The 26,728-nt window shown below is 34.9% G+C and overlaps 1 protein-coding gene across 1 annotated transcript in view; it reads right to left on the bottom strand.

Moving 5' to 3' along the window:
- Window positions 1–574: 574 nt before the first annotated feature.
- LOC129248158 (extracellular serine/threonine protein CG31145) overlaps window positions 575–26,728 on the bottom strand; it is a 120,101-nt gene continuing 93,947 nt past the window's right edge. The window contains exons 7-9 of the mRNA XM_054887609.1: window positions 20,028–20,108; window positions 17,157–17,269; window positions 575–719 (exon numbers count right to left, since the gene is read on the bottom strand). Of these exons, the coding sequence (XP_054743584.1) occupies window positions 575–719; window positions 17,157–17,269; window positions 20,028–20,108 (339 nt within the window). The remainder of the gene's footprint in view (window positions 720–17,156; window positions 17,270–20,027; window positions 20,109–26,728) is intronic.

The raw sequence follows: 26,728 nt of genomic DNA, 5'->3' as shown, positions 1-26,728 counted from the left end.
GAGAACTGCCAGTATAACGTTCCATAAATAACCAATTGGACGAAGAGGTTGAGGGATACCAAATAAATGCTGGATTGATCAGGCCAAAGCCGACATGAGGAAAATGGTGATCAATAACTAGAGGGGCATAGTAGAGGATCATTGGATTGGACAATCGTAGATGTGGAAACAACGGTCTGCCCGAAATTATAGTGCTAATGATAATGATGATGATGATCCAGTAATCGCTGGAAGTCAAATATGGCAAATACGATCATTGTCTTGCTGAGAATGATTGTTGTTTTCTTTTCACTCAGGAATAGTGGGGAACCGTGGGTAAACGCACCAAATACACAATATTTTTACTGTTTCACTAAACGTATTTGAATTACTGAGCATAGTCTCAGGTGTAATGAAAAAAAAATATTAAGAAAAACTCTGATTTCAAATATTACAAGCAACTTTTGATTCCTAGACATTTTTAATTTAAAAATAAAATTGTCTGCCAAAAAAAAAAATTGCTTAAGAAGTAGTAAATATTTATCCTAAAAAGTCAAAAAACTTATTATAAGTTTGTGTTTGTTTTGTTTTCCACTTACTCCAATATCCTTTTCAGCGTCGATGTGCGTATCATGCAGCACTGCAGTAGGGGAGCCAAAATTGTTAATTCGTCATGGAAGGCTTTTCCAAAACCACGCCCATGATCTACATGCAGCGTAAATGTGTTATTGCCGAAAGCTCTGGAATAAGAAAAAAAAATTATTTTATTATTTATTATATTTATATTTAAGTGTTAAAAAATACTTTTACTTGAATGGCAAACAAGTAAAAGTGGGTCACATCCTGTTCCAATAATATCCGATTAATGTTAACATTGATAACAGGGGGATACTTCCGACGCCAGCTGGTCTCCTATACAGTAAATTCGCCAAATGTTTAGCTTTTGCTTACTTTTTCCCGTTCTATCGCCAAATATAAAATGAACTTACAAACAAAAATTAGCTGGCACACGGTGGACTTATTAAAATACTAACATCGCTCATTTGCTGCATATGAAAATTGGCTTAAAGTTACTTAATTTAAGACATTTCCTTCTAATGAGCTCCTTTCACAGATTTCGCCATAAATTTTCTACATAGCATAGAATAAAAGCTGGTGGTCGTTTTAAATAATTTAACTACGAAATTTTTTTTATTATTTTTAGTTTTTCCAAATTTTAAAAATATCTCTAATTCTATGAAAAATCTTCGAAATGGCGCTACGATCGGCGAATGCAGTGATTCTACTCTACGAAACGAACCATTTCAACTCAGTAATAACTTTTTCGTTAGAATCTGCGAAAATCTTACTACGCTGCATACACGTACAGCATACACGAAGGAATACAAAAACCAGTAAAAAAATGTTATTCCATGTACATGTCAAGATATTCTGCCAATAGGATCATCCATAGTAGCAGCACACACAGGATAAAATAATGTTATAACCCTTTGCGATCGGTGCGGCATGCGTATTATTAAAAGAAAAGGAAGAATTTTCGGAAGCAGTAGAATTGAGATCAATAGAAACCTAGCCACTATGCATGTCGCGTGAGTTACTTTAAAATTAAACACAACAAATGAGTTTCAACGAATTGTGTAAATCACTAAGGGAGAAATAACTCCGAAAAGATAAATTTGATCCGATTAGCAGGCACTCCCATAAGAGAAATTTGCCAATCGCAAGGGGCATAAAATATAGGTATGTATTGTAATGATTGCTTTGGCCAAATGAGCAGAAACTTATTCTAGTTATTAGTTATTGTTTTGTCATTCTTTTGACTATTATTAATGAAATTCTTAAGGACAGGAAAGCATTTTTTGATGCACACAAAGCAAATTCAGCTAAACCAGATTTTTTTCGGCCTTTACACAAGTGAAATGAAAGAAGAACTTAAACCGAATAAATCCTGGAAAATGGGGTAGAGTGTATGTTTAACAAGTACTGACTGATTTTCAGAAAGTGATGATATCATTTTCCTTTGGTCATTTAATATTTCACATAACTGTGCGGCATTTCCCAATAGAAGATTTTGCATAATTTACGTTCCGATTGTGGTGATCAACCCACAGTTAAATTTTTTATATTAGCATGAATTTGCTTGAATTGAGGCCATTGCCATCCGAACTCGAGTTTTCTTTTACACGCATTTCCATTATCATGCGACTTCCTATTTTATAAATACATCCTTTTTTGATGTTAATCTAAGAAAAAAATGTAAAATTTCTCATACTTCGTTGGGAGTGAATTATTCTACCAAAATGTATTGTACAAATAAATTGTTGGGCAATACATACAGACCTTTTTTTAATTGATTACTGAAACAATTGCAGTAAAAATATTTTTTAATGATAACTGAAAACTATTGCTGTAAAAATATTTTTTACCGACTATTGAAAAATAGTGCAGAAAAAATATTGATAATATAATCTGATTTGAGGTGTTAGCCGAACTTCTGATTCTATTTGTGGTGTTAGTCTTGATATTTTTCTTCAAATTGAGGCTTTTTTTGCCACCTCCGAGCGGCTCACGGTTTTTTATGGCAGCTTTTTCATGGCAGAAGTTGACATTGTGTGCCAAGACTTGACCGCTATTAGAAATAACTGTTCCTATCATTTGCTGTTTCATGCCAGGTGTTTCGAATCCGGGCACAACCAAGTGGTAGTCACACACCCATTCGGCTAGAGTGGCTGCACAAATATCAATGGCTTTATTTAATATATAAAACGCAACTTTATCTGAATGATACATGGAAGCTGGAATAATAGCTTTACCTTTATACCTGATGTCGCTTATTTGTTGAACGTGCAATTGTAGCTGAAAGTGAGTCTATAATTTGTGCCGCACGGCTTTATACTCATAACAAAAACAGTTCTTTCATTAAAAATTAAATTCGGAGCTGTAAACGTATTTTAGAAAGAGAATCTCTCAGTATAGTCCGGACTGCCTTTCCCCGTCTAAAGCCAACAGAAATATCGACATTTTTACTACTTAGCCTTCAAGCAATCTGTAGAACTACTAATTACGTTTGTCAAATTTGCCAACCTCTAAATATTTACATTAACTTACGCATTTGTTGGCTATGCTACGCTGGCAATTAGCAGTTTTATAAAAGGAAATTGAAATAAAATAAATATTTTGTTAATTTCCTTAATAATACCGCCGTAACTGGGTAGTGTCCGGTTTTGATTCCGCTATGGGCATGAAACATCCAATGTTAGAAAAGGTTTTTGCTGATAGCTGTTGATTGTTGAAAATTTTTGTTGTTCATTTTCTTCCACATAACGAAAATCCAAAATTTTTTTTGTATATTAAGTTTCGAAAAAATTCAAAAATTGTATACAATAAAATGTTTAAAATTTTGCATTATACGATTTATTTGCTATATTTTTATAAAAACATAATGACCGGTTCATAATTTTGTAACGGGGTGTATGTAAGAAGAAATAGAATACATTTGAATAAAATTTTATTAACGAAAACCGTTTTTTTATTTTTCTACATATCTTCTGCTCAAATATAAACGAGACTGATTCAATAAGACACAAACGGTGCCGGATGTCCGTATCAGTCATGGCGAGCATTTCCTTAGCGACAGTTTTGCGTTGTTCTTTATGAAGAAAATTCAACAATTTTGGAACAAGACGTGCGGACACTCGTCTCATGCCCAAGACATCATGAATAATAGTATGAACGAATCCATTTGATATGCTCAGCTCACTAGCTATCTCTCTTTCGGTCACACGGCGATTTTCAAGCACAATTTCCTTTACTTTTCCGATGTTTTCCTCTTTTACTGATGTTGCTGGACGACGTTCATGAGGCAAGTTTTCAACCGATGTACAGCCCTCTTTGAACGATTTGTACCACTGGAAAACACGTGCACGCGATAGAGCAGAGTCCCCATAGTTTGTCTGAAACATTTTTAAGGCGTCTGAAGCCGAAATTTTGTTGGAATAACAAAATTTCAAACAAATTCTTTGTCCAACTTGAATTTCCACCGTTAAATTCGAAGAAGACACTCGAGCTTGACTTGTTTACAGTAGCACAGAAAACAAACTATGTGACATATCACGCTGAAATTTGCCATGTAAGCTTATAACAGTCCTACCATCCAACAAAAATTTATTTTATATATATATATATTTATAAATATTTATTGATAAAGTCTCGTTCATATTTGAGCAGAAGTATATATTAAAAATTATCTAAAATAAGCGTCCATTTAAAAACCAAACACTGCCCTGCACCATTTCCCTTCATGCTTCAACGTTGAGTTTGTTTTTCTCACAATTCCTTTTTCATTGTTTTCCTTTGATATTTTAATTAAACTATTAGTGCACCGCAACTGAACTGAAGCGAAAGTTTTGGTTTTGCAATTTTAAACAGACAAAAGAGAGGTTCAAAGAACATTTGTAAAATAAGTTGCGTTTTCCCTACCATTTGCTGCATCATTTGCATTTACATAATCTATTGAATTTTTATAGTTGGTCTATTGTGAATTAAGCTTTTACTTTTCCATTACTTTCAGTTATAAAGAAGGTTTAAGTGAAATAATTTGAATACAATTAACCTCTGTGCTTTGTGCAGCAAATGGCACAGATGGTTTAGCGGTGAGTATCAGCAGCAATGCTCATTTTTGTTGAATTTATTTATTTTCAGAGTACCCCAGTAGACATGGATTTAAAAGATTTTAATCTCAAGTTGGAAGCGTGCTTATATTTCATCCTTATTATAGTAAATTTGATTGTTATTTCACTCTGTTGTGCACGCAATAAAATTAATTTTTGACGTGATAACGTCGTATAATTCGATGTAGCCGGCTGCATGCACCAAAAAATGCAGCGTTATCTTGCTCATGCGCCGTTACCTTGGTTGAACTGCAACCGAGAGCGCGGAACGAACGGGAGTTTTCAGTATTGAAAAACCAACATAACTTTTGAAGGGCTCAATCGTAGAAGTTTCGGCGCATAAAATTATCAAGAGGGCAATTTGAACGTAACAACTCACTCTAACTTAATTGCAATCGATTGGACGAGTTAGAAATCCAGAAACAACAAACTAACTATCTTCACATTTATGTACGTATGTATATTTAAGAAACTCGTCTTATACTGAGAGGTATCTGAAATGTGGAATTCTGAAAATTGGTTATACTTTCAGTTATATAAATTTGTGAACAAATGACTTTTTGCGGAAAATCGGTACGACATCTTTGACTTCTATCTAAAATGCTTACTAATGCACGAGTGGCACTGCGATCGGTGTGAAAACAGACGTGGAATGCAGTATTTTGCACTCATTTTTCAATGTAGTGAACACGTACTTCAATATACCTCGAAAAGTTAATTGAATACGCATCTGTTAGCGAAAATTAAAAAAAAAACTGAGAAAAATTTAAGAAAAGTTTATTTCATAAATGACGAAAAAAAATTGTATCTCCAAAATTTTTAACAAAAAAATTATTATTTTTTATGTTTTTTTTATTCTAAAAAAAGACGTTGTCTGTAAAGTCGGTTTACTGAAGACAGTTTAACGTGACAACGTCATAAGGAAATACTGATGGAATGGTTGCGTTTTTTCAAAAGAAAATTTTAATTTTATTTGTTTGATAGATATTTTGTATGGATATAGAGGAGGAGTTGAATGGAATCGGTTTGAAATTGATCAAGTAACATTTAGACAAACGTGAAAAATAACGAAACATTTATCAAATTCATGAAAGATATGTTCAATTTCGATTATGCATCAGACGTTAATAAGTCAAGAACACTAAGAGGCACCATTATCGATTTGACTTTTTCGAGACACATTATACTAGAAGCACACCCTTTCATTTTATGCTTTTCCTATCATCGTCCTATTCTCAACAGAGAAATGGTTCATTACCATGCACACAGGAAGAAGGCATATGCAAATACAAATATGTTAATTTATATACACATGCGCATATACATACATTTATATGATCACTCAAGTAGGAGAGCGCCAGATGTCGAACGTTGCCGAACGCGGGGCCCATTGTGCTCTTTGTCGTTCGTTCCGCGCTCTCGGTTGCAGTTCAACCAAGGTAACGGCGCATGAGCAAGATAACGCCGCATTTTTTGGTGCATGCAGCCGGCTACATCGAATTATACGACGTTATCACGTCAAAAATTAATTTTATTGTAACGCCTAAATATCAGCTGAAAACCGTCCCATCGCAATAGTGTTTTCCGTTTTCGTCACAATTGTTTTTATTGTAATAGACTGAGTTCTCCGACGGAATTTGCTCAGCTGATCACCGTCCTTTAACCCGTTACCTACTGCCTCGCTGCAATTCGGTTCCGAACTTTATGCCGTATAACCATACGCGCTAGCGGCGGATCTTGCTCGATAATTTTGTTGTTGTTGTCACAAATTACATGCATATTGTAGGTCAAGTGAGATAGCGAGCAGAGAAGTGGCGAAACGAGGCCGCTTAAAGTACCTCCATTTTGCTTTGTTTGTGCATCCAGCAGTTGGACTTTTCATTTTATTCAAGGCGAAAAAATTTACAGAAATGGCATTTCAAAATTATCTCTACACAAGTCAGTCCATTAATAAATGTCAAACGTATTCAATGTTTATATACCGATGTAAAAGGTGCACCCTTTAAAATTTTCAGATTAACGCAAAAAAGCTGCGTAGTGATATAATACTTAGAATAAAAGCGACAACAAAACAATTTACACATATTTATTAGTTATATCTCGGTAAATGTTCGTTGGGTTCCACATTTATTCTCCGTATATTTGGTCAGGGCCGTGGTTTGGAAGCAGACGGAGAAAGCAATAATTGTTATAGCGTGCAATTTAACATACTTGAGCTAATTCAAGCTTTTTGCAGTCGATTGTGTTTTTGTTATTTATTCTCTTTTGTAATTTAAACTTTGTCTGAGTAAATGCATAATTTCCGCCAATTGTAGGCTTTTTTATAGGAAATTACCACAGACTTTGTACTCCACAAAAGTTAGAGGATTAAGAAGCACTCTATATTTTTATTGCAGCATTTTTGAAAATTACACTCATTCATGCTTTACCTATTGCCGAATTCGGCAATTGAGCACACTGGCTGCTTTTGAACTTTTCGCTGTATTATCGGCTTATGCCGCCTTTTAAGCTCCATAGCAATACGTGGCGTATGAGCAACTCTTGCGTATAATAGTACGATTAGCCGCTATACTTATGTAATTGTTGCACAGTTGAATGCATTACAATGCTTTAAGCTTACTACGTTATTTTATAACACAGCAGACAATTTGATAAGTAAACAAAGGTACCTAAGCACTGTCAAAATGGTATTATTCCAAACTGTGAATAGAGACAACGGGAACAGTATGAAACCGAATAGTTGGATAGTGTTTAAAGGCGTTTGAAGGCAGCAACGCATTTTACACTCAAATAGGTTGATAAAGGTAGGTTGCCTGCCATCAGCGCTGTCCATTAACTGGTGGTGCACAATGGGTGAACATGTGCAATGAACTGACACAAGCTAACTTAATATATGCCGTCTCTCTCTCAACTTCTGGTACTGGCATCAATTTACTTCAATATGACTACGGGCTATGCAAATAACTGGAGTTTGTAATCCGCATGCATCATTACAAAAGCATTGCAATGCGATTAGTATGACTCTCGCACTTTTATGTAGGGTATGAATTATGAATAATTTTCACTTAGTTGAATGGGATCAATGTGAATCCTTGTGTGAGCCGCGAACATATATATTTGACTGTTTAAGTAATTTGCGCGGTTTGTGGTTAATATTATACATAATATACATATTTATATATATCTCTATGCATATACATATTTGCTCCCCTTGTCATTGTTGTGTGCATATATTAGAAAAGATGTAGATATGTACATGTGTAAGCTTATGTAGCTTATTGGACTCGCAAATGCACTTGAGATGATAATTTTAACAGAATACAGTGAAGTGAGCTGCGATATATCAGCATAATACTAAAATTTAAAAGGGTAGATTTATTTGAAAGATTTTTTTATTTAGTTCATGAACGAGAGCTATTTTTATTGGATATAGGTTAGGCCGGGTCGATTTGTGGGGAGGCAAAAAAATCGCCCATTGCTCTGTGAAAATCATATTCTAGGGATCAAAATAAGAAACTCCCCCAATTTGGATCGAACTTTTTAGTTTCTTTTCTATAACTCACTTAAATTAATTTTTTCATTTACATATGTTCTGACTAACTAAATTTCTTAAGAGAAAAAATAGATATTATAAATAAATAATAAATATTATTATAAATAAATAAAAATAAAGAAAAAACATAGCCATTTAGCTGATTTTTTCACGTAAAGGCCAAAAATGGTGATATTTTCAAATTGGGGGACATCAGAATTTCATTTAGAGGTATGGTTCCTTCGGCAAAGTTTCTTATTTTGATCCCTAGAATACGATTTTCACAGAACAATGAGCGATTTTTAAATCGACCCGCCCTAATATAGGTGTAATTATGTTATTGAGATACAAATTTTGAAATTTACTTTATGTAACAAATGCAGTTGCGTGTCGCAAACATCCGTTTTTCCATGTGCTGAATTTTATGCAAATTTGTATCAAAATTTCGGAGCTAGTTTTTTGTTCTACACAGTGTTCCGTGTTTTTTGATCTGGTTATGGTAATCTAGTATGAGATTTTCAATTCGGGTAAAATTGATGCGTGAAAATAGTATCGACAATGATTAATCGAATTGGACCGTTTCCTGCCCCTGTTATATTATTTCTTATAAAAATATGACTGGTTGGCTTAAGTGAGCTGTTTTGATGGCACAAATTGTATTAAGAATACCAAAAATATGTATCTGAAAGCTATCACTTCTTAATTTGATTTCAATTTTTTGACAACTTTTTTAAGTACGTACCGTTAACATTCTCTATTCGACCACAACAAGCAGAGCGAACAGAACCTACAGTATACAGGATTGCCTATATGCGACGGGCCCATCTGGCAACCCTGTATCTTTTGACAGAGACGTCAAATCGCTTAATAGCATACCGCGTTGGAAGCGTCAGTCCAAGCAGACTTTTACCATGGAACAGTACACGCCATGCGAGCGCTCCCAAATTGTTGAAATTTACATTCAACAAAAGAAGTCAAATCAAGAAGAAACAGGAGCGTTATCGCGATATGATAACCACAGTTCTGGTTTCAACAAGACGGCGCTCCACCACTCACAGCTCGCACCACAATCGATTTTTTGAAGAAATTGAATCCTCGTCGTTTGATGTCAAAAAATTGCGATTTTGACTGGCCACCGCCTTCGCCCGATTTAATGCCACCTGACTTCTTCTTGTGGGGATATTTAAAATCAAAGGTTTATATTAATAAGCCAAAGACCATAGAAGAGCTCAAGAACAACGGAGGAAATAGCTACTATTCCAGCCGAAATGTTAGCTAAAACTATGGAAAATGCTGCAAAACGGGCACAATACGCCTTACAGGCTCAAGGCGGCCATTTAAGAGATACATATCATATTCAAAAAGTGATGTCAACAAATCTATTTGGACCAAATAAAATGATTTTTATCGCCAACATCAAAAAAAATTGTGGTTTTCTTTGATTTACCCAAAATAAAAAAAAATTGTGTATCTAGATATTTTTGTGAAGAGAAGAATGCGTGGCAGAGTCATCATAGTTCAAAAATTAGTTGACTCCATGCCACTTAGACTCCAAGCTCTAATTGATAATAAAAGATACCCAATAAAGTACTAAATTCCTTAAATTTTTTTAAAATTATAAATAAATAATTGCTCTTTTTTAACTGTATCATTTAAACTGCGGCATTACTTCTGTTTTTATTTTTATACATTATAATAAAATTAGTGAGCCGATTTTTGTATGTTATGTTGAGAAATTAAATAAGACAAAATAAGTTAAATAACTGCATACTACGTTTTACCATTTTCGCAAAATATTGTGAGCTATAATACACATAAAAAATCGTATCTGTATCAAAAAACGTATGAGTGACTGTATATGCAAATGCATATGCACCTAAAGAGCGCTTGTACGTGTACATATGTATAAGTTATATGAATTCGACTCATCACTTGTTTTCCACACATTTTTCTAAAATTCTTTCCATTGAGGGATTTCGAGTCTCTATAGGTACGCGTATAAAAATATGTTGGTTCATTTAATCGCTGTTGTAACACAATATTTCTTAAATATACTTTCCGTCCACCTAACAACATATTTTCCAATTTCTTTTCAGAATCGTCAAAAAAATTGTTTTTACCAAAAACTTAATAATTTAAAAAAAAAACTGATCGTCAGAAAATCACCATTCTCTGGACAAGAAATAATTTTTGATTCAATTGATTAAGGCCGCAGAGGAAAATATTAAGATGTTTTAATAATGCATACCAAGTGAACACCAACCTTTAGAGAGCTATTTCAAAAATGCGATTGCGAAAACTAATTAAAGGCAATTTAAAGAAATCGGGCATCTGTCTGCTTTAATCGTATGAAGTAATGAAAATATATCTTTTGAAGTTGATTTTCATTCTCATACACTTTTCTTTTCATTACAGCAGCTTATTACGGGAAGAGTTGTTTATTTCTGAACTTTCCCCAAACTTTGTATTCCAAAATATTTTATTATTATTAATTTTATGACTAAGATTTAATTCCATCTAGACTTCGTCAAATTGTCCTTCAAAGTCAACACTATAGAATTGGCTTTTTTAATTTATTTATTAAAATTTTTAAACCTTTTTAAGATGTCCCAACGAATTTATATTCATAACAAATATATTTATCACTTTAAAATATTTTCATTAGCACTTATATTTAATACTAAATTTTAAAAATAATCAAAACATTTAATTTTTCAAAGACCTCACCTTTAACCGCTTATAACGCATGTAATAAAATAAAAATAAAAGTTTGAAAAAAGTTATATACCATTTAAGCGAACCATGCACCTATTCTTATTTTTGAGTTATTTATTTACAATAATTAAAAATAATTTGTTACTAAAGTTCCGATTTAGAACTTCAAAAGCCCATATCCCGATTTCGGGAATATATCCGAAAGCCGGAAAAATATTCTTTTTACTTGTGAATCAATTTCTTGGTTTGGTGCAGCCGAGTGCTGTACAGAGCCATTACTGTTTCACACTTTTAATCAAGGTTTTTTTTTTCGCTGAAAAAATTTTGATTTCAAAAATAGAGCAGTAAATTTAATTGTTGTGAAATTTCACATAAAATTTGAAAACCTCATAACTGAAACGCGTATTAATTGAAAGAATAGTTAATTCAATAAATTTATGTACATCTGTATGTCGCGAGAACATGTTTCTGAATGAGTAAAACAATTTCAAGCTGGCCGAGATAATCAAAGCCCGGGTTGCTCTCCTACGACAAACACAGATGTTTTACGGATATTGAGCTACCCACCGAGCTATCTACCGAGCTCTGTGAGAGAATGAGAAAAAACTGACCAAAATGATTGAAGGCCCAGTCATGGAACTTCTACCAAGGCAACCCACCAGCTTATTTGGCATTGTCTGTCAAAGGTTTCTAGCCAAATATAGTATACCTGTGGCCATCGATTTTATTTTTCTGATCTTGTGCTGTGTGACTTCCATCTCTTTTCTAAAATCATATCTGCATTAAAAGGAAGGTTCGAATGGTACGCTGCAGGTATACAGGAGAAATGTAAGTTGAAGATGATAATAACTCAATGTATAAGGAACTAAAACAAAATATGCTACAGCATCAGTCTTGTTATTGCATAGCCAAAACTCGTATTTTATACCATGTGCTTACAAATAGTTTTTTGCTTAAACAATTATTGGGCACCTTTGATTCGCCAGTTTTCTACTCCCTATGTTTAGGCTCTGCTTGCTTGTGTAAAAATTCACATCTGACAGCAGCAACAAAGTTATCAAACCAGATTCACCGCAAGTGTATACCTCATAAAACTGGTACAACTAACTATTTTCAAAGCTGCCAACTCTCTTTTCTGGTATTTGGCAAGTTTCATTAGACCACGTTCATACACGGAACCTTTTGTGGAACGGAACTTTGCAATTGTTAGTTTTCGATCTACAGTGAACAAGAATAATCTGGAGAACGAGAACACAAAGGGTGTTGACAGAGTACGAGCTTCACAAGTTACGAGCTGAAACATCAAAAGTTGCCTTGTATGAATGCGGTGTTACTCCCACATATTCACTAAGGGGTTGAAGTTTTTTTGCGCTTTCTTAAAGTATAATATCTTAGCAGTATTCAGTGAAATTTTGAAGTGAATCCGACAAATGCATTTCGAGTTATTCAACAATTAACATAGGGCGCTCAGGCTCTACATAAGTCGATGGCAAAACTTTGAATGCGTTTTTCTGAAAACTATGTTTTTTGAACTGGTGATCGCTGTAATTTAAAAATCGCTTGGTCGATTTCAATAAAATTTATACGGCTTTTGAAAAACATACAAATTCGTGTGTTTTTTTTTTAATTTTGGTTTTTTTTTAAATAATTAAAGGTCGGTTTTTTCTCGAAAATCTGAAAAATATGTTATATTATGTTGTTATAATTTCTCTTGCCCGATTGATTTTAGATGAATCTTCAAGGACTTGTAATGATCCCCGCAAGACACTTCCGAAGAAACGGGCTCCACACAAACAGCGACAACTTTTACAACAATTATTTTATTTTATTTTTTTAATTTTGTTAAAGTCAAGTCGAAACATTATGTACTAATGCTATGGTATTTTTCTTGTAAAATAAAGATATTGACTAGCAAAAAAAAAATTATTGAAAATCATCATCATTTTTTCGGGCCTCTCTCTACCCCTCCCGCCTTAAGTGCTTCCAAACAATTGTAATTTTTGGCAGTTGCTTTCCAGTACTGCAAACATTTGTTTATTTATGCGAGCTGCTTCTGGCGTCTATTATCAGCTGCTGGGAATTGTTTGAGATTCAGTTTATTTTGGAGTATTTTTTGAGGACTCCAAAAACGTACAGCAGTCATAGTCAGCGGCCACCCCTCAGTAGGCAATAGCAAATCTCCGAGTGTATTTCTGGCATGAAAAGGCTCCTCATAGAAAACAATCTGATATTCGGAAGACACATAAAACTGCATACATCCAAACACTCAACAATTGATGTCCGAGCGCATCAAACTCTCAGGCCAGAAAAAAAATTTTTTTGTGACTGTGTTAACGATCGAAGATTTTATAAAATTTTTAATACGAATTGTTCCACTATGCATCATATACACAAGCAAGCCTCTCGGAATTTGTTTGCATTGCAAATGCACGAAATGCATTTTGGGTATGCTGTAAAAGCAAACAAGGCCAAGTAAGTAAGTAAGTGGAAGTAATCCAATCGCATTAAACATATAACGCAAGGCATATAAGTAAAGCTATCAGCAACAATGTTTACATACATATGTATGTGTTCATATACATACTATATACGCCTGTGGATGTGGGCACATCAGAGTGTATGCAAATTCAATAGAAAATATTTACATACATACATGAATTGTGCACAGACATATTTAATAAGTGGTTGATGATATGAGCTATGGATTAACTAAGAACGCTTAAGAGAAGCCAGAAGGACAGCAAAGCGTATATGTATGTATGCATGTCTATTGACGAGGCTGTAACGATACATTTTAAATGCAAATTTTAGTTATTGCATTTGATATTTTTGAATAATACTCGCGAATGGATCCCGGTTAGCGTTTATTCAATTGATTAGTCTTAAAATTTGTAACGTCTCTTAACACAATTCGCTGAAGAGTTTGCTCTTTACTTTCATTGTTATAAATTTGTTTTTCCCAAAATGTGCTATCATGTGACAGTACTTTCTACGTCCAACTTTCTTATGCCCGTCCACAATTTAAGTAAACAAACTGGCATATTGCAGCCACGCTTTGGTGAGCCCAACTTTACTTATCCAGCACGTAAGTTTTCATTCCTAACCAGCCACAAACATTTATGTGCTGTCACCGAAACTAACTGAAATCTTTTGAACTTTTTCGCATACTTGCATACATTCGCACGCACGCAAAAGTCAACTTACGAAAACTTATAGCCAACTAAAGTATTAGCACTCTCGCAGCTCCCACTTGAAAAGCTGTGAAAATGAATAAAAATCCACAAAAGATCACGTTGCAAAATTCACTGACGCAGCTGCTCTGTAAACTACAATTAAAATGCGTCAAATTGTCGAAAAGAAAAATTAGGAAATGCAATTTTTACAATTTTAATTGAACAGCAAAAGGACGAGTTCCAGTTCTCAGGAGCCAAACCGTCGCAGAAAAGAGACAGACCACAGCGCAATAGAACGCAACGTCACTTCGCGATATTTTGTTGCCAAACAAGTCCAAACGAACTAAAAAGTCCTCATTCAGTTTCGCTCTCCTCCTCACGGACGAAGACATACGAAGAAAACTTTCCTTCAATTTGTACGATACGCAGCAGAGTGGTAGCGGTGGTGGTAGAGCTAAATGGAAATTTTGCGGGATCTCAGTGTAGCTCATTAAAAGTTAATTAAAAATTATTACGACGTTTGAGAGACAGCAAGCAAACCGCACATTGTAGAGAAAACGATTGGATGCTAACTGGCGGTTTTCTAGTCAATCTGGAGCCATAGATAGCATTTACATAGTGTGCGTATCACAATGCGAACTTTTGTAAGCGGTCACTGTACCCTTTTTCGCTAGTTTGAAATCGTTTTGTAACGACTGATAGCGAGCATAGAGATTTTCTTAGTTCAGGCTACCTATCAAGAAAAATATTTTTATATACATATGTATGTGTGTGTATGAAGTTGAGAGCAGGGAAAGTGGATAAAGGCGAATATGTTATTATACATTTTATTAACTCGAATGCCAATCATGTATTAAAAAGTGACAAAGCATAAATAAAGCAAATATGACAAAGGGATCAGCTTGCCGAATTGGCAAGTTTTTCTAGAAGTCGCTGGTTATATTAGCACAAGTCCCGGAAATCTTCTTAGAAATAAGCTATAAAGGATACAAACAATGTCAGTAGTGGGTGGAAAATGGTGTGGAGCTGTCAACGAAAAGGCGGATCTTTCAACTTTTTTATTCTCCAAGATAGAGTCATTCCTTAAGTCATGCGTAGGCAAAAGTAATGGAAACAACAAAACATAACGAAGTACACGCACCCACGCACACTTTCTTGCCACGGCGTCTTCCGCATAAAAACGAAAACAAACTGCATTTGGAGGCTTTATATTTATTTGTGCTTTAAAAACTTAATACGCGGCACTTCGTTTTCATTAGTTTGTTTCGTTTAAATCTTAAAATTATTAGTTAAATTAGTTCAAATCTCAATACTACCAAGCCATTGACTGAATTTTCACAAACATGTTTGCTTTGTATTACGAAGGGAGCTGACATCAGACTTGTGAAAACCGCAAAGAGCTGTTTTTTTAATGGTGCCTTCGATACTCAATTCGCCTTGCTCGTATACTTTAAAAAATATATTTTTTTATCATGCGCCTTATTGTACGCAACATGTTTACCCAAAAGGTTAAAGCTGTATAGTACAACATCAAAGAATGAGAGCCAATCAGCTGGTTACTAACTTCATGACATTGTCATCTATGTATACATATATATGTACAATTGGCGCTTACACCCTATTTGGGTGTTTGGCCGAGCTGCTCCTCCTAATTGGGTGTGCGTCTTGATGTTGTTTTACAAATGGAGGGACATACAGCTTCAAGTTGACTGCGAAAGTCAGATTTTTTTAGTTATTTTTAAGAGGAGTTTTTTCTTGGCAGAAATATAGATACCCGCTATTAGAAAAAACTTTTTGTTAATATAATTTTCGCATTTCACGAAGATTCGAACATACGTTCTCCGGTTTTCCGAATAGTAGTCACGCACCAATCCATTCCGCTACGGCGGCCGCCTTGTCATCTGTCACGTAAAAATTCCAAAACGTGTTAATGCATTTTACGCGTTCTGTGTCGCAAACTATACTATGTGATTTGTTTGGTCGAAATAATCATCCGATCGAGTCGACAAGCCACTGACTCCGCACTTTAATTGGGAGAGAAGGTTTCGCACTACAATTGAAGAGGAGGGATTGCACAAAGGCATGAAGTCTGGCCATAGAACTTTTCACATTTATACAGATGGCTCTAAAACTTTAGATGGAGCGGGAGCGGGTATTTACTGCTCAAAACTAGGGATAAGGTAACCTATCAAGCTGCCAGACCACAGCAGTATTTTCCAAACGGAAGTTTTTGCTGTGGGGAAAGCCGCGGAGTTAGCCTACACTAGAACAAGAAAGAACTCAACAATTAATAAATAAATAAATTTATATACGTGGACAGTCAAGCAGCAATAAAAGCAATAAGCTCATATTGTAGTAAGTCCAAAAATGTTCGACCAGGCAGGGAGGCCATAGAAAGGCTAGCCGCAAACAGTAGGCTGCATATCTATTGGGTGACTGGTCACAAAGGCGTTATGGGGAACGAAATAGTAGATGAGATAGCAAAAAGTGCTACAACGATTCTAGAGCAGAGTTCTTGAAAATTTTAATTCTCGTATGACGGCCTGTAGACGTGCTCGTATTGCTTTCGAGAAAAATTACTTTTCATATAGGATTTCTATATTATACAGAAGTCAATACGTTTATCCATTCTTTTTTTAGTATCTTTCGAAAAAAGCTTTCTTTTGAATTTTACGTTTTGTCAAATGTAGTAGACAGATAACTCGATATCGATAACTCAGATCGATGTGGGTGAAGTGTGTGGTTAAAAATTGACAAACATGTTTTTTTTGTTTTTTTTTCGCAATTGGTGTGTAGTGCCATGATAATTGTTTTCTCTCCGCGTTCCATGTTTACTCGGCGTCGAACAACGTGAAACTAAAATCGTCAACCGTGCCACAGTGTGTGGCGAAACGGTTTTAAGCCGACTGTTAAGAGATGTTCATATGTCTGTGGCTCTCTTTAGATTATTATTGTTTGTGATTATGGGATTACGTTTATCAAATTTATGGTGTAAAAGTCAGAACTATAGTATTTCCTAATTTGTTTGGGCTTTCGATAAAGGCCTCAATCTTGTAAATTTCTGGTTATGAAAATTAAATTACTCACTTGAAAGTCTCATAATGATGTCGGTCCATATTTCCAGTAAGAAAGTCAAATACTGACATATCCATTAAGTCCAACAGGCGTCTGCCTTCGTCATAAGGAGGTATTTCACGAACCTTGGTAAAAATATTATTTTTTAATTATTTCTTTTTTAAGCATTATTTTGTATAGGTTTTTTTAACTACTCGTATTGAAATAAAATTGTAGAATTCTTAATATTAGTATTACAATTATCTTATTTTGAAATAATCTAATTTCTTAAATAATAATATAGTATAATAATAATATACTTTAATAAAAGGTATTATTCCTCGCGTAAAAACTACTCTTATAAGAATTCACTAAAAACGGCTGCTCTGCATTCCAACTCAATTTAAAATGTAAAACGATATGAATTCCGACTCGCTTTCGTGGTGGTGTTCTCATTTTCGAGTGGGATGGAAAAAATCGAAATCGTTTTCGAATAGTTTTCATTTAGATTCGACAAACCGCTGGTTCCTGTAAGGCTTTCGTTTGAGGTAGCCATAAGTCGCGCACTTTTATTTTCATAAAAAGCATTAATTTTACAACAACAATGTATTTTTATAAATTTTTGTAAAATAAAACAGAAAGTAAAAATCAAATAAAACAGAAAGTAAAAGTTACGAATCTTAAAAAGTTTGATCGAATATTAAGTGCTTTGCTTACCCAAACAATTTTTTAACACAAATTTTATCGGAAAGATTTATTAAATTAACGCAGCACAGACTACAAACTCTATGTGGCGCTTCTTTGACGCGAATTTCTAACGTTTCTTAAGTTAACTATTGTAAAAAAATGGTTTGTTTGTTTAAGTATTACATAAAAAAGCATTTAATGGAATGCATTTCAAACTCTGCAAACAATTAACATCTGAAGCACTGCACATCAAATTATATAATCGGCGAAGATGGATGTTAGCGTATAAAAACTAACGAGTGTCATCTAGGAAACACAAGTTATTATTTTTATTTCTTATTTATCTATTTTTTGCGATAATAGTTATGTTATATAATTGCTTGGTTAGTACGCGAAACCAGAAGAAAGCAGCAACAACAAAAGCCCGTTAAAAAACTGGAAAAAACTTAAATTCGTCAATATTATTGAACAAATGAAATATTTGATTCTTATTTGAGCTATTTGAGGTTTATCATAAACACCCTTAACGCAGTTTTAGTATGTAGGTCGATTATGATTCGTTAGAACCACCAAAACATAAAATGACTTTATAGTATAAGAGAGTAACAATTAATGAATCTGCAACCAATTACTTTTTTACTGAGTTCGAAACAGAAAATATTGGCAAACTTCAAACTGTTGGCAAAAAACTTTCATATTTCTAGGCCTCTGTTTAACGATTAAATGTCGAGTGATTCAAAAGGATCTTTCTTTTTCAGAATTATTCCAGCTTACTTCTTACTATACTCAAGACAAGACTACAATTAACAAATAAAACAATGTTTAATGAAATTCAAGATCATGTCAAAAATATTTAGATCACTTGACATGGAATTCCTCGGTAGTGCTTTCTAAACCGAGATCTATGCAATTGGCATGTCGGAAAAGCTGGTTGGTATGACTAACTTCTCTCCTTCCCTATAGGCAGTCAAGCTGCAATTAAGGTGCTTAAGTCGGTCACGGGTAACTAGGAATAAGTTGAGGACTAACCATGGACCCAACAACGTTTTCGGGAAAATAGATGCGGAACATAATTGTGCAAGCCCCACTGGGTTTCCTACCTCCGCAAGTTAAGGAGAGAACAAGAGTTGGACTAATATTGGCACCTGCAGAGCATGATGTTCACTTTGACGAATGAAAAATGGAAAACTTAACGAGGTACTCAAAAACGAATATATGCCTCCCTACAGGGGAGACTAAGGCTTGCATAATGATTTCTATAGATGTTTTAGATGTTAAGATGTTCCATCTTCGAAGATTTGGAGATTTTACATTAATTAGGCAATATATTATATATTATATTATATACCTATTAATACTTACGCGAGCTGAACCCATTTCAAAATACCTTCGAAAATCAAAACTTCATCAACGGAATTAAAAGAGTGATATAAGTATGTAGAAAAAATAATAAATGGGATAGGAATTTCCAATCTCCAAGAAGATTGAGAAAATATCGTTCCAATGATATCTCAGAAATTCAACTTTTTCCAGATTTCCGCAAACTTATCTTCCACAAATAGCAAATCAAACATGGCATAAAATGTTCATTATTTTCTTAAAAGTTTCACACATTTCTATGCAAGGCTTTTAAGCTGAAACTCTTCTATTACCTCAGGTTATATTTTTGAAAAAAATAATTTTTAAAAATTAATGCTATTTATAAGAAGCTAGATTTTTTGAGGCATTTTAAAATCGTGAAATCATACAAAACTTAATATTTTTCTGAAATAATTTGGCTTAAGTCTTATATAAATAGGCGCCCTGAGGTAAACGTACACATATAGTGGGCCCATAAATTCCTGTTAATTTACTTATATATTCAAATGGAATATTTGGTCAAGCTGATTCTTCAATTTGTGATATGTGGGTGTGGAAGTTGGCCCACAAATTAAGGAACCTACTGTTTTATGCTGACTCTGAGTAACAGAGGCTTTTTCGTAGCAGAAATGCACCGTCGGCTCCAGCGGCTGCCAATTTCACCTACATTGTAATAAAATAGCGCCTTTTGTTTTTAAAAACCAGTCATCTTTTTAAAAACCAACCACCAAAATATGTTCAGTAATTTTTATAAAAGTTAACTCAATCTCATTTTATTCTATTGTAATAACTTAAAAATAATATCTAAAGCAAATGATACTTTGGAAGGAATGCGCTTGAGCGTTTCTTTTTACTTACAATCGAGCAGTAATTGGAATCTGTTTCCCATTGAGCCTTCCTGCGTTTGTGATACGACCGACGCCAAGGATGTCGCCAAACCTGCAAAGTACAAGTAGAAAGTCAGAGAAACAAGAAAAGTTAAAAAACGGAAGGTAAAATTTCAATTTTTGTGCATAATTAAGTTTTGGTGAATTACTTAAAGAAGAAGAAGCGCAAATTGGTAAAATGTGGTAAGTGAAAATTATACAGGGTCCACCCACACTCCACCCACTGTGTCAGCGAAAATACTAAACTACGCTAATGGTTAGTAGTAAAGTAGAAAAGCTGATCAGCATTGCAGAAATGAGCGGCTTAGGCACTTAAGCTCTACGCTAGGCGAATGACAATGGTAAGCTTTGGTTACTCCTTTGTTATTATGTTCAGTGCTACTGTACAACAACAATAAATTCAGCAGCAACAGAAACAGTTGTGGCCATTCCTTGCTAGAGCAAATAGACACTGAAGGATTTTCACAAATTAAGAAGAGTAAAAGTATTAAATATCTAATAGTCCGCGGAGCAGAAAACAGAAGGCAAGTCGAAATAAGCGAAAGGGTGTAAATATGTACTTATCAAAAGGACGGCGACACAGCAGTAAACGCAGCAGAATATTCGTCAGTCAGTCATTTACTTTGAACTTTCTTTTAAGAGCAGTCAGTTTCAAAAAAAAAAAAATTATAAATAAGAAGAATTCTGTCAAAGCAGAGAAACGGAAAGCCAGCGCTGGCTTGGTACATAAGTCTACTCCTTGTGCGGTGGCAGGAAACGTACAAAGTTGTGCAGAATAACGAGGTCGGTCAGCGATTAAAAATATTAAATTACTTAATAACCAGAATGCGAAAGAAGCCACTGAAATGGAATTATTAAATCGCCGACCAAAAGAAAATTAATTAAAGTCAAAATGAATTATAGAAAAATTAATACAGAAGATAAGTTTCTAGGAGATGTAAGTACAACAATTTAGAAGAAAAAAATATTCTATTGCCCTCAACGCCGACAGGTAAGAGCAGTCAAGCGGTGATGCATTAAATCTCCTAAAAAGTTATACCACCAAACACACATACATACACTCACACTGTATATGTATATTGCACAACTGCAGGACATTTCAGTACAGTTTTATATGCACGACGTCTATTAAAGCAACTCTCCGCAGATCCTTTTTTTCGAGTGCGGAAACGATAGCTAGTAAAGTTGGTCAAAACGCTGCGCAAAACTTGTTTGGCTGCTGCGGGCTGAGTTTTGTAAAATAACTTTGCTGACTACTGGCGCATTGTAAATCACTTTTCCAATCTAAATGCTGGAGGTGAAGTAAATGAGAAAAAGAAGGATGCGCACTGCGCTGTCTTGTGTGTAAGTAAAAATAAATAGTTAGAAATAGATGCACGGCATAAGTGGAGAAAATGTGTAAGAGAAGTGTTTCAAAAAAAAAAAAACAAATACAAAAATTCTTTACATCGCTGCTATGGCTAAATATCTGATGTAATTGTTAAAGGCGAAATGAAAGCTTCCGAAGGAAAAATTTAACCATTAGTTTGGCTTTGCAGCTGTCTTCACAGATTATTGGGTACTTCGCTCGGTGGAGCTTCTCTTAGCAATATGCAGGTCTAGAACAATGATTTTGAGCAAATCATTATTTGATAACTGGTAGAAAAGAGCTAAATTTTCTTAGGTGTTAAGTTTAATGAGACGATTTTTTCCCCTAGGAATTCACGTACAACTGCTTTTATCGGTGCAGTCTTTAGGTTCTATTGCGAGTTTCGATATTAAAACGATGAATTTTTAATGTTAATTTGAGATGTAAACACTTACCATATTAACTTGCTAACCAGTAATGAATATTTGAACTGTGGATCAAATTAGAATCCGAATAAGTTGACTTATTATAGAAAATGTAGCCAGAAAAGCGGAAAGATGTTGTTTTTTTCAGATTTTTTTAGAAATTTCAAGCATTTTCCTCGAAAATGCTGTTCGAAACAAAATTTCGGTCAATGACGTGCGCTACAGACGCATGTTAAAAGATCTTTTGTGATTGGAAAATGCAAATATGGACTTGGACGATCTTTGGTTCCAGCAGGATGACCCGCCATGCTACAGAGCCCATGTCCGGCAATCGAGTTATCAGTCGTTTCAGCGATGCCACTGGCTACCTCGTAGCTCGATGTGTCACGGAGCAAAAATCACTAAGGTCTGGAACTTGGTTAACGAGATGCGCTACTGCGAAGCCAACCGAAGTAGGCACACGAATGAAATCCAATTCCATAGATACTGGGAGTATTTGCTCTTTCGAATAAACCAATCATAACCAAACAAAAATTTTTATTTGTTTATTTTTTGAATTATTGAGAGGAAACTACTATTTTTAGATAGACTTTGGATAGGAATCGATAATGCAACCATGAAGTAGAAAACATTACTGTTGTACTCATATACAAATTTTGAATGATTCTGGTTTGGATTTTTTAATGGCTTTTAATTTTTTATAACTGAAAACAAAATTGCTGAATTATTTGAGAAGAAACGATGCAAATGATCATCTCAAAATTACGTTTAGGTGCAACGGTTCACCTAAATTTGAGAACGAGCGCTGAACTTTTTTCGAGCTGTTGTACCTTTTTAGTGCTTATACAAGTTAAGACCACCCGCACAAATTCGCTAACTATGTACAATTAGCTGATGTTATATTTTTTGTTAAAGCTCAGCTTACGCTTTACAACACTACTTTTGCCTACGTGACCAAGATCGAGTGATTTTTTGATGGGGTACGCGCAGTAACAACCATTGCTCTCACACTTTACTCAAAACCAGTTTTGAGGAAAAACTAATGAATTATGAGTTGCATGGCCTAGCGGAAAACGTTGGTGAAATTCCATCGAGCTGGGGTTTGATTGAGCGAAGCATTTTAGTTAAAGATCAGAATAAAGATTGACATTGAAACCGAAGGTCCAACTCGAATTTTTATAAGGATATTAAGTGGCGCCCAACGTGGGGCCTGTCAAATAAATATTTCGGATAATAATTCCTATAAGGAAGGCCGGACAAAACGACAGGACTCAAAAGAACCAGGACCATTATCTACCGGAGCAGTGAATCATACATTGGACACACTTGGACAGTTGGGATACTGTGAAGCCTTTATCTTATCTTTATCTTTTCGTAATTACATACATATGTAAGTAATAATTAGATTTGATAATTATTTCATGTGAGAAATAAAATATAAAATTTGAGACTAAAGTGTTAATAGTCCCTTTTCGTGTCGTATTGAGGTGAAATTTTTTCCCAATTGCGTAACATACACGTGTTCAAAACTAAAAAAGGTTCAATATACTTGCGTAAGAAACAATAAAAAGTTATTTTTTCATCAATTGGTTTTTCCATCTTAAAAACGGCAAACTTGAAAAATTAAAAATTGCTATATCAGGCGATAACAAGATTTCACTGCATTTGTGCAAAGTTATTGAAACTTAGTTCCCAACTTACGTAACATACACGTGTTCTATAGTAACATTAGCTAAATATTTTCTTTCTGGAAAATTTCGCATAGAATTTTTCATTTCAATTAAAAACAAAAACTACAAAGTTTTCCATATTAAAAAATTGCTGTATCAGGCGAAAAGAAACATAGATTTCCGTGAATTATTTTGAAACATAGTAATATAATTTGTCAGATTACATAACATAATCTCGTTTAAAACAGTTAAAACAAATGGTATACCCAGTCTTTTAACTTTTACGGCTGTAAAAATACACATTTTCCATAGTGCGGAAAACGAACCATAGATTGTTCAGTTTACACATAGTTGTTTACAGCCACCAGAAATCATCGTGATATCTGTAGTTTCTGCAGAATGGAAATCACAAGAGAGCTAGTTTTAGATATCGTAAGAGTCTCAACCGAGCGTGCTAGGGCAGAGTTCACGGCCCAAATTCAAGAACTTACTCTAGCCTTAAATCGCCTTAAACCACCATGTGTTGAGCCCTACCAACCCGTTGCAATTAACCCTTTAACAGAGTCAGGAAATGCTAGTTTGGACTTAGTAAAGTCTTTACCCGAATTTAGTGGCGATGCCTCGTGTTACCCAGCCTGGCGCTCCGCTGCCGCCTTTGCCATTAATTACTACCCTGAAGGTTCCGAAAAATATTACGTGGCAATGGGCATTTTCCGGAATAAAATTACTGGTGCGGCGAATTCAACACTGTCGTCCTTCAATACGGTGCTAAATTTTAAGGCAATAATCGCCAGGTTAGACCAAACCTATGCAGATAAAAGACCAGTTCATGTTCTGGAAACTGAACTAAGTATTCTTAGGCAAGGTCATTTGTCAATTGCAGACTACTATGACTCGGTGGACAAACATTTGACGCTTATCATAAATAAGCAAATAATGACGAATAGTGGCAACGACGAGGTTATAAAGGCTCTAAACGATCGTGCAAGAGCAAACGCTCTACGAGTATTCATTTCAGGTCTTCGCCGTCCACTATGTGACATATTATTTTCCTCGTCACCAAAGGATCTGCCCACTGCCTTGGCCGTTGCACAGGAGCTTGAGATGAATCACAAGCGCTATGATTTCGCCCAAACCTTTGCAATGGGTAGTTCAGTTAAACCAAACAAAGTAAGAGCGACAATGCCGCAATATAATTTTAATTCACAAAATGAACCAAATCGTTTACCAAATCACAACAATAGACCGAGTCCAATGGACGTTGACCATGGCACATCTATCTATCGAAAAATTAATGCCACTCAAAATAGTGCAATCATTTCTAAAACCCCCAATCAAGCAGTTGTTGTATTTAAACGTTCTCGTGAGCCATCCGGTTCTTCCCAGAGACCTGGTGGAAAGACACAGCGAGTTAATTATATGCCAGACAATATTGGAATAGTTTCTGATGAATCTGAAAACGAAGAACACTACGACGACTATGATAGCTCGAATTTTAAAAGTTATTCCGAAGAGCCTTACCATACATGCGACTCTAAAAATGATTCCGAAATAAATTTTTTAAACTAAAGTCGCTCCTACCTTTCATCACTAAAACTACTGCGAATGGTCAGGAGCTAAAAATATTAATAGATACAGGCACTTCAAAAAATTTTATTAAACATTTTCAATTTCTCGACGGAATTAAGGAGATGAAAACCCCATTTACGCTAAAATCAATAAATGGGCAAAATTTTATAGACAAAAAATGTTTGGTTAATGTTCTCAACCACACCTCGACTTTTTATTTACTTGATAATCTAAAAACGTTCGATGGCATAATTGGTTATGACTTCCTAAAAGAAATTGACTCAAAAATTGATATTAATGCAGGGTATTTATATTATCGGGATGGTAAGGTAAAACTTCAGCACCTTTGTTGCAATCAAGTCAACTTGATTACAATTAACGATGATTCCGTGCCTGCAAGTGTTCAAAATGACTTTCGTCAATTAATTAATAAAAACACTAATGCATTTGCTCACCCAAATCGTTCCCTACCCTACAATACCAATGTCGAGGCTACAATTCGTACCACTACAGAAAACCCAATTTTTAGCAAAAGCTACCCGTACCCGATTTCAGCAGCAGAGTTCATAAACTCCGAAATAAAATCACTCTTAGGAGATGGCATAATTCGCAAGTCGTGTTCACCCTATAATTCGCCCGTCCACGTAGTAACAAAAAAGGGCATTGACGAAAATGGCAAACAAAAACTGCGTATGGTGATAGACTTTCGGAAAATTAACGAAAACACCATCTCTGATCGATATCCCATACCGGACACTTCTGTCATCCTGTCCAATTTAGGAAAATCAAAGTTCTTCTCCACGCTAGATTTGAAGTCAGGATTCCACCAAATCAACTTGCGCGAGAAAGATAGACCAAAAACAGCATTCAGTGTAAATAATGGCAAGTACGAATTTTGCCGCTTGCCATTTGGTTTGAAAAATGCTCCAAGCATTTTTCAACGAGCGATAGACGATATCCTGCGTGATGAAATTGGTAAGACCTGCCATGTTTATATCGATGATATAATTATCTTTTCACCAAATGAGCATTTGCATCTGAATGACATTAAAAGAATTTTAAACAAATTAGAAACTGCCGGTATGAGAGTTTCGCCCGAAAAGTCCAAGTTTTTCCAAAAAGAAGTGGAGTTTTTAGGATTTGTAGTGTCGCAGAACGGTTTAAGAACTTGTCCAAATAAAATAACCGATATTTTAAATTACAAAGTTCCAGAAACTTTACGCTCTCTACGATCCTTCCTTGGTCTTGCGGGATATTACCGCAGGTTCGTGAAAGATTATGCAGCCATCGTAAAACCGCTAACGAAATATTTGCGAGGGGAGAATGGACACGTAGAAGCTAACAAGTCAAAAAAAATCCAAATAAAATTGGACCCCGAAGCCATGTCCGCCTTTAACAGAGTTAAGAAAATTCTTGCTTCTGAAGATGTTTTGCTCCAATACCCGGATTTTAGCTGCCCTTTCGATCTGACCACAGATGCGTCTTCAAATGCTTTGGGCGCGGTTTTGTCCCAGAAAAATAGGCCTATAACAATGATTTCCCGAACGCTATCTCAAACAGAACAAAATTATGCTACCAATGAGCGTGAGCTATTAGCTATAGTTTGGGCATTGAAGGCCCTTCGGCACTATCTATATGGCGTCAAAAACATCCATATTTT

This window comes from Anastrepha obliqua, chromosome 1, assembly GCF_027943255.1.
Source record: "Anastrepha obliqua isolate idAnaObli1 chromosome 1, idAnaObli1_1.0, whole genome shotgun sequence".
Lineage (NCBI taxonomy): Eukaryota > Metazoa > Arthropoda > Insecta > Diptera > Tephritidae > Anastrepha > Anastrepha obliqua.
Note: the sequence above shows the minus strand (reverse complement) of the source record. Positions and strands in the feature narration are given on the sequence as shown.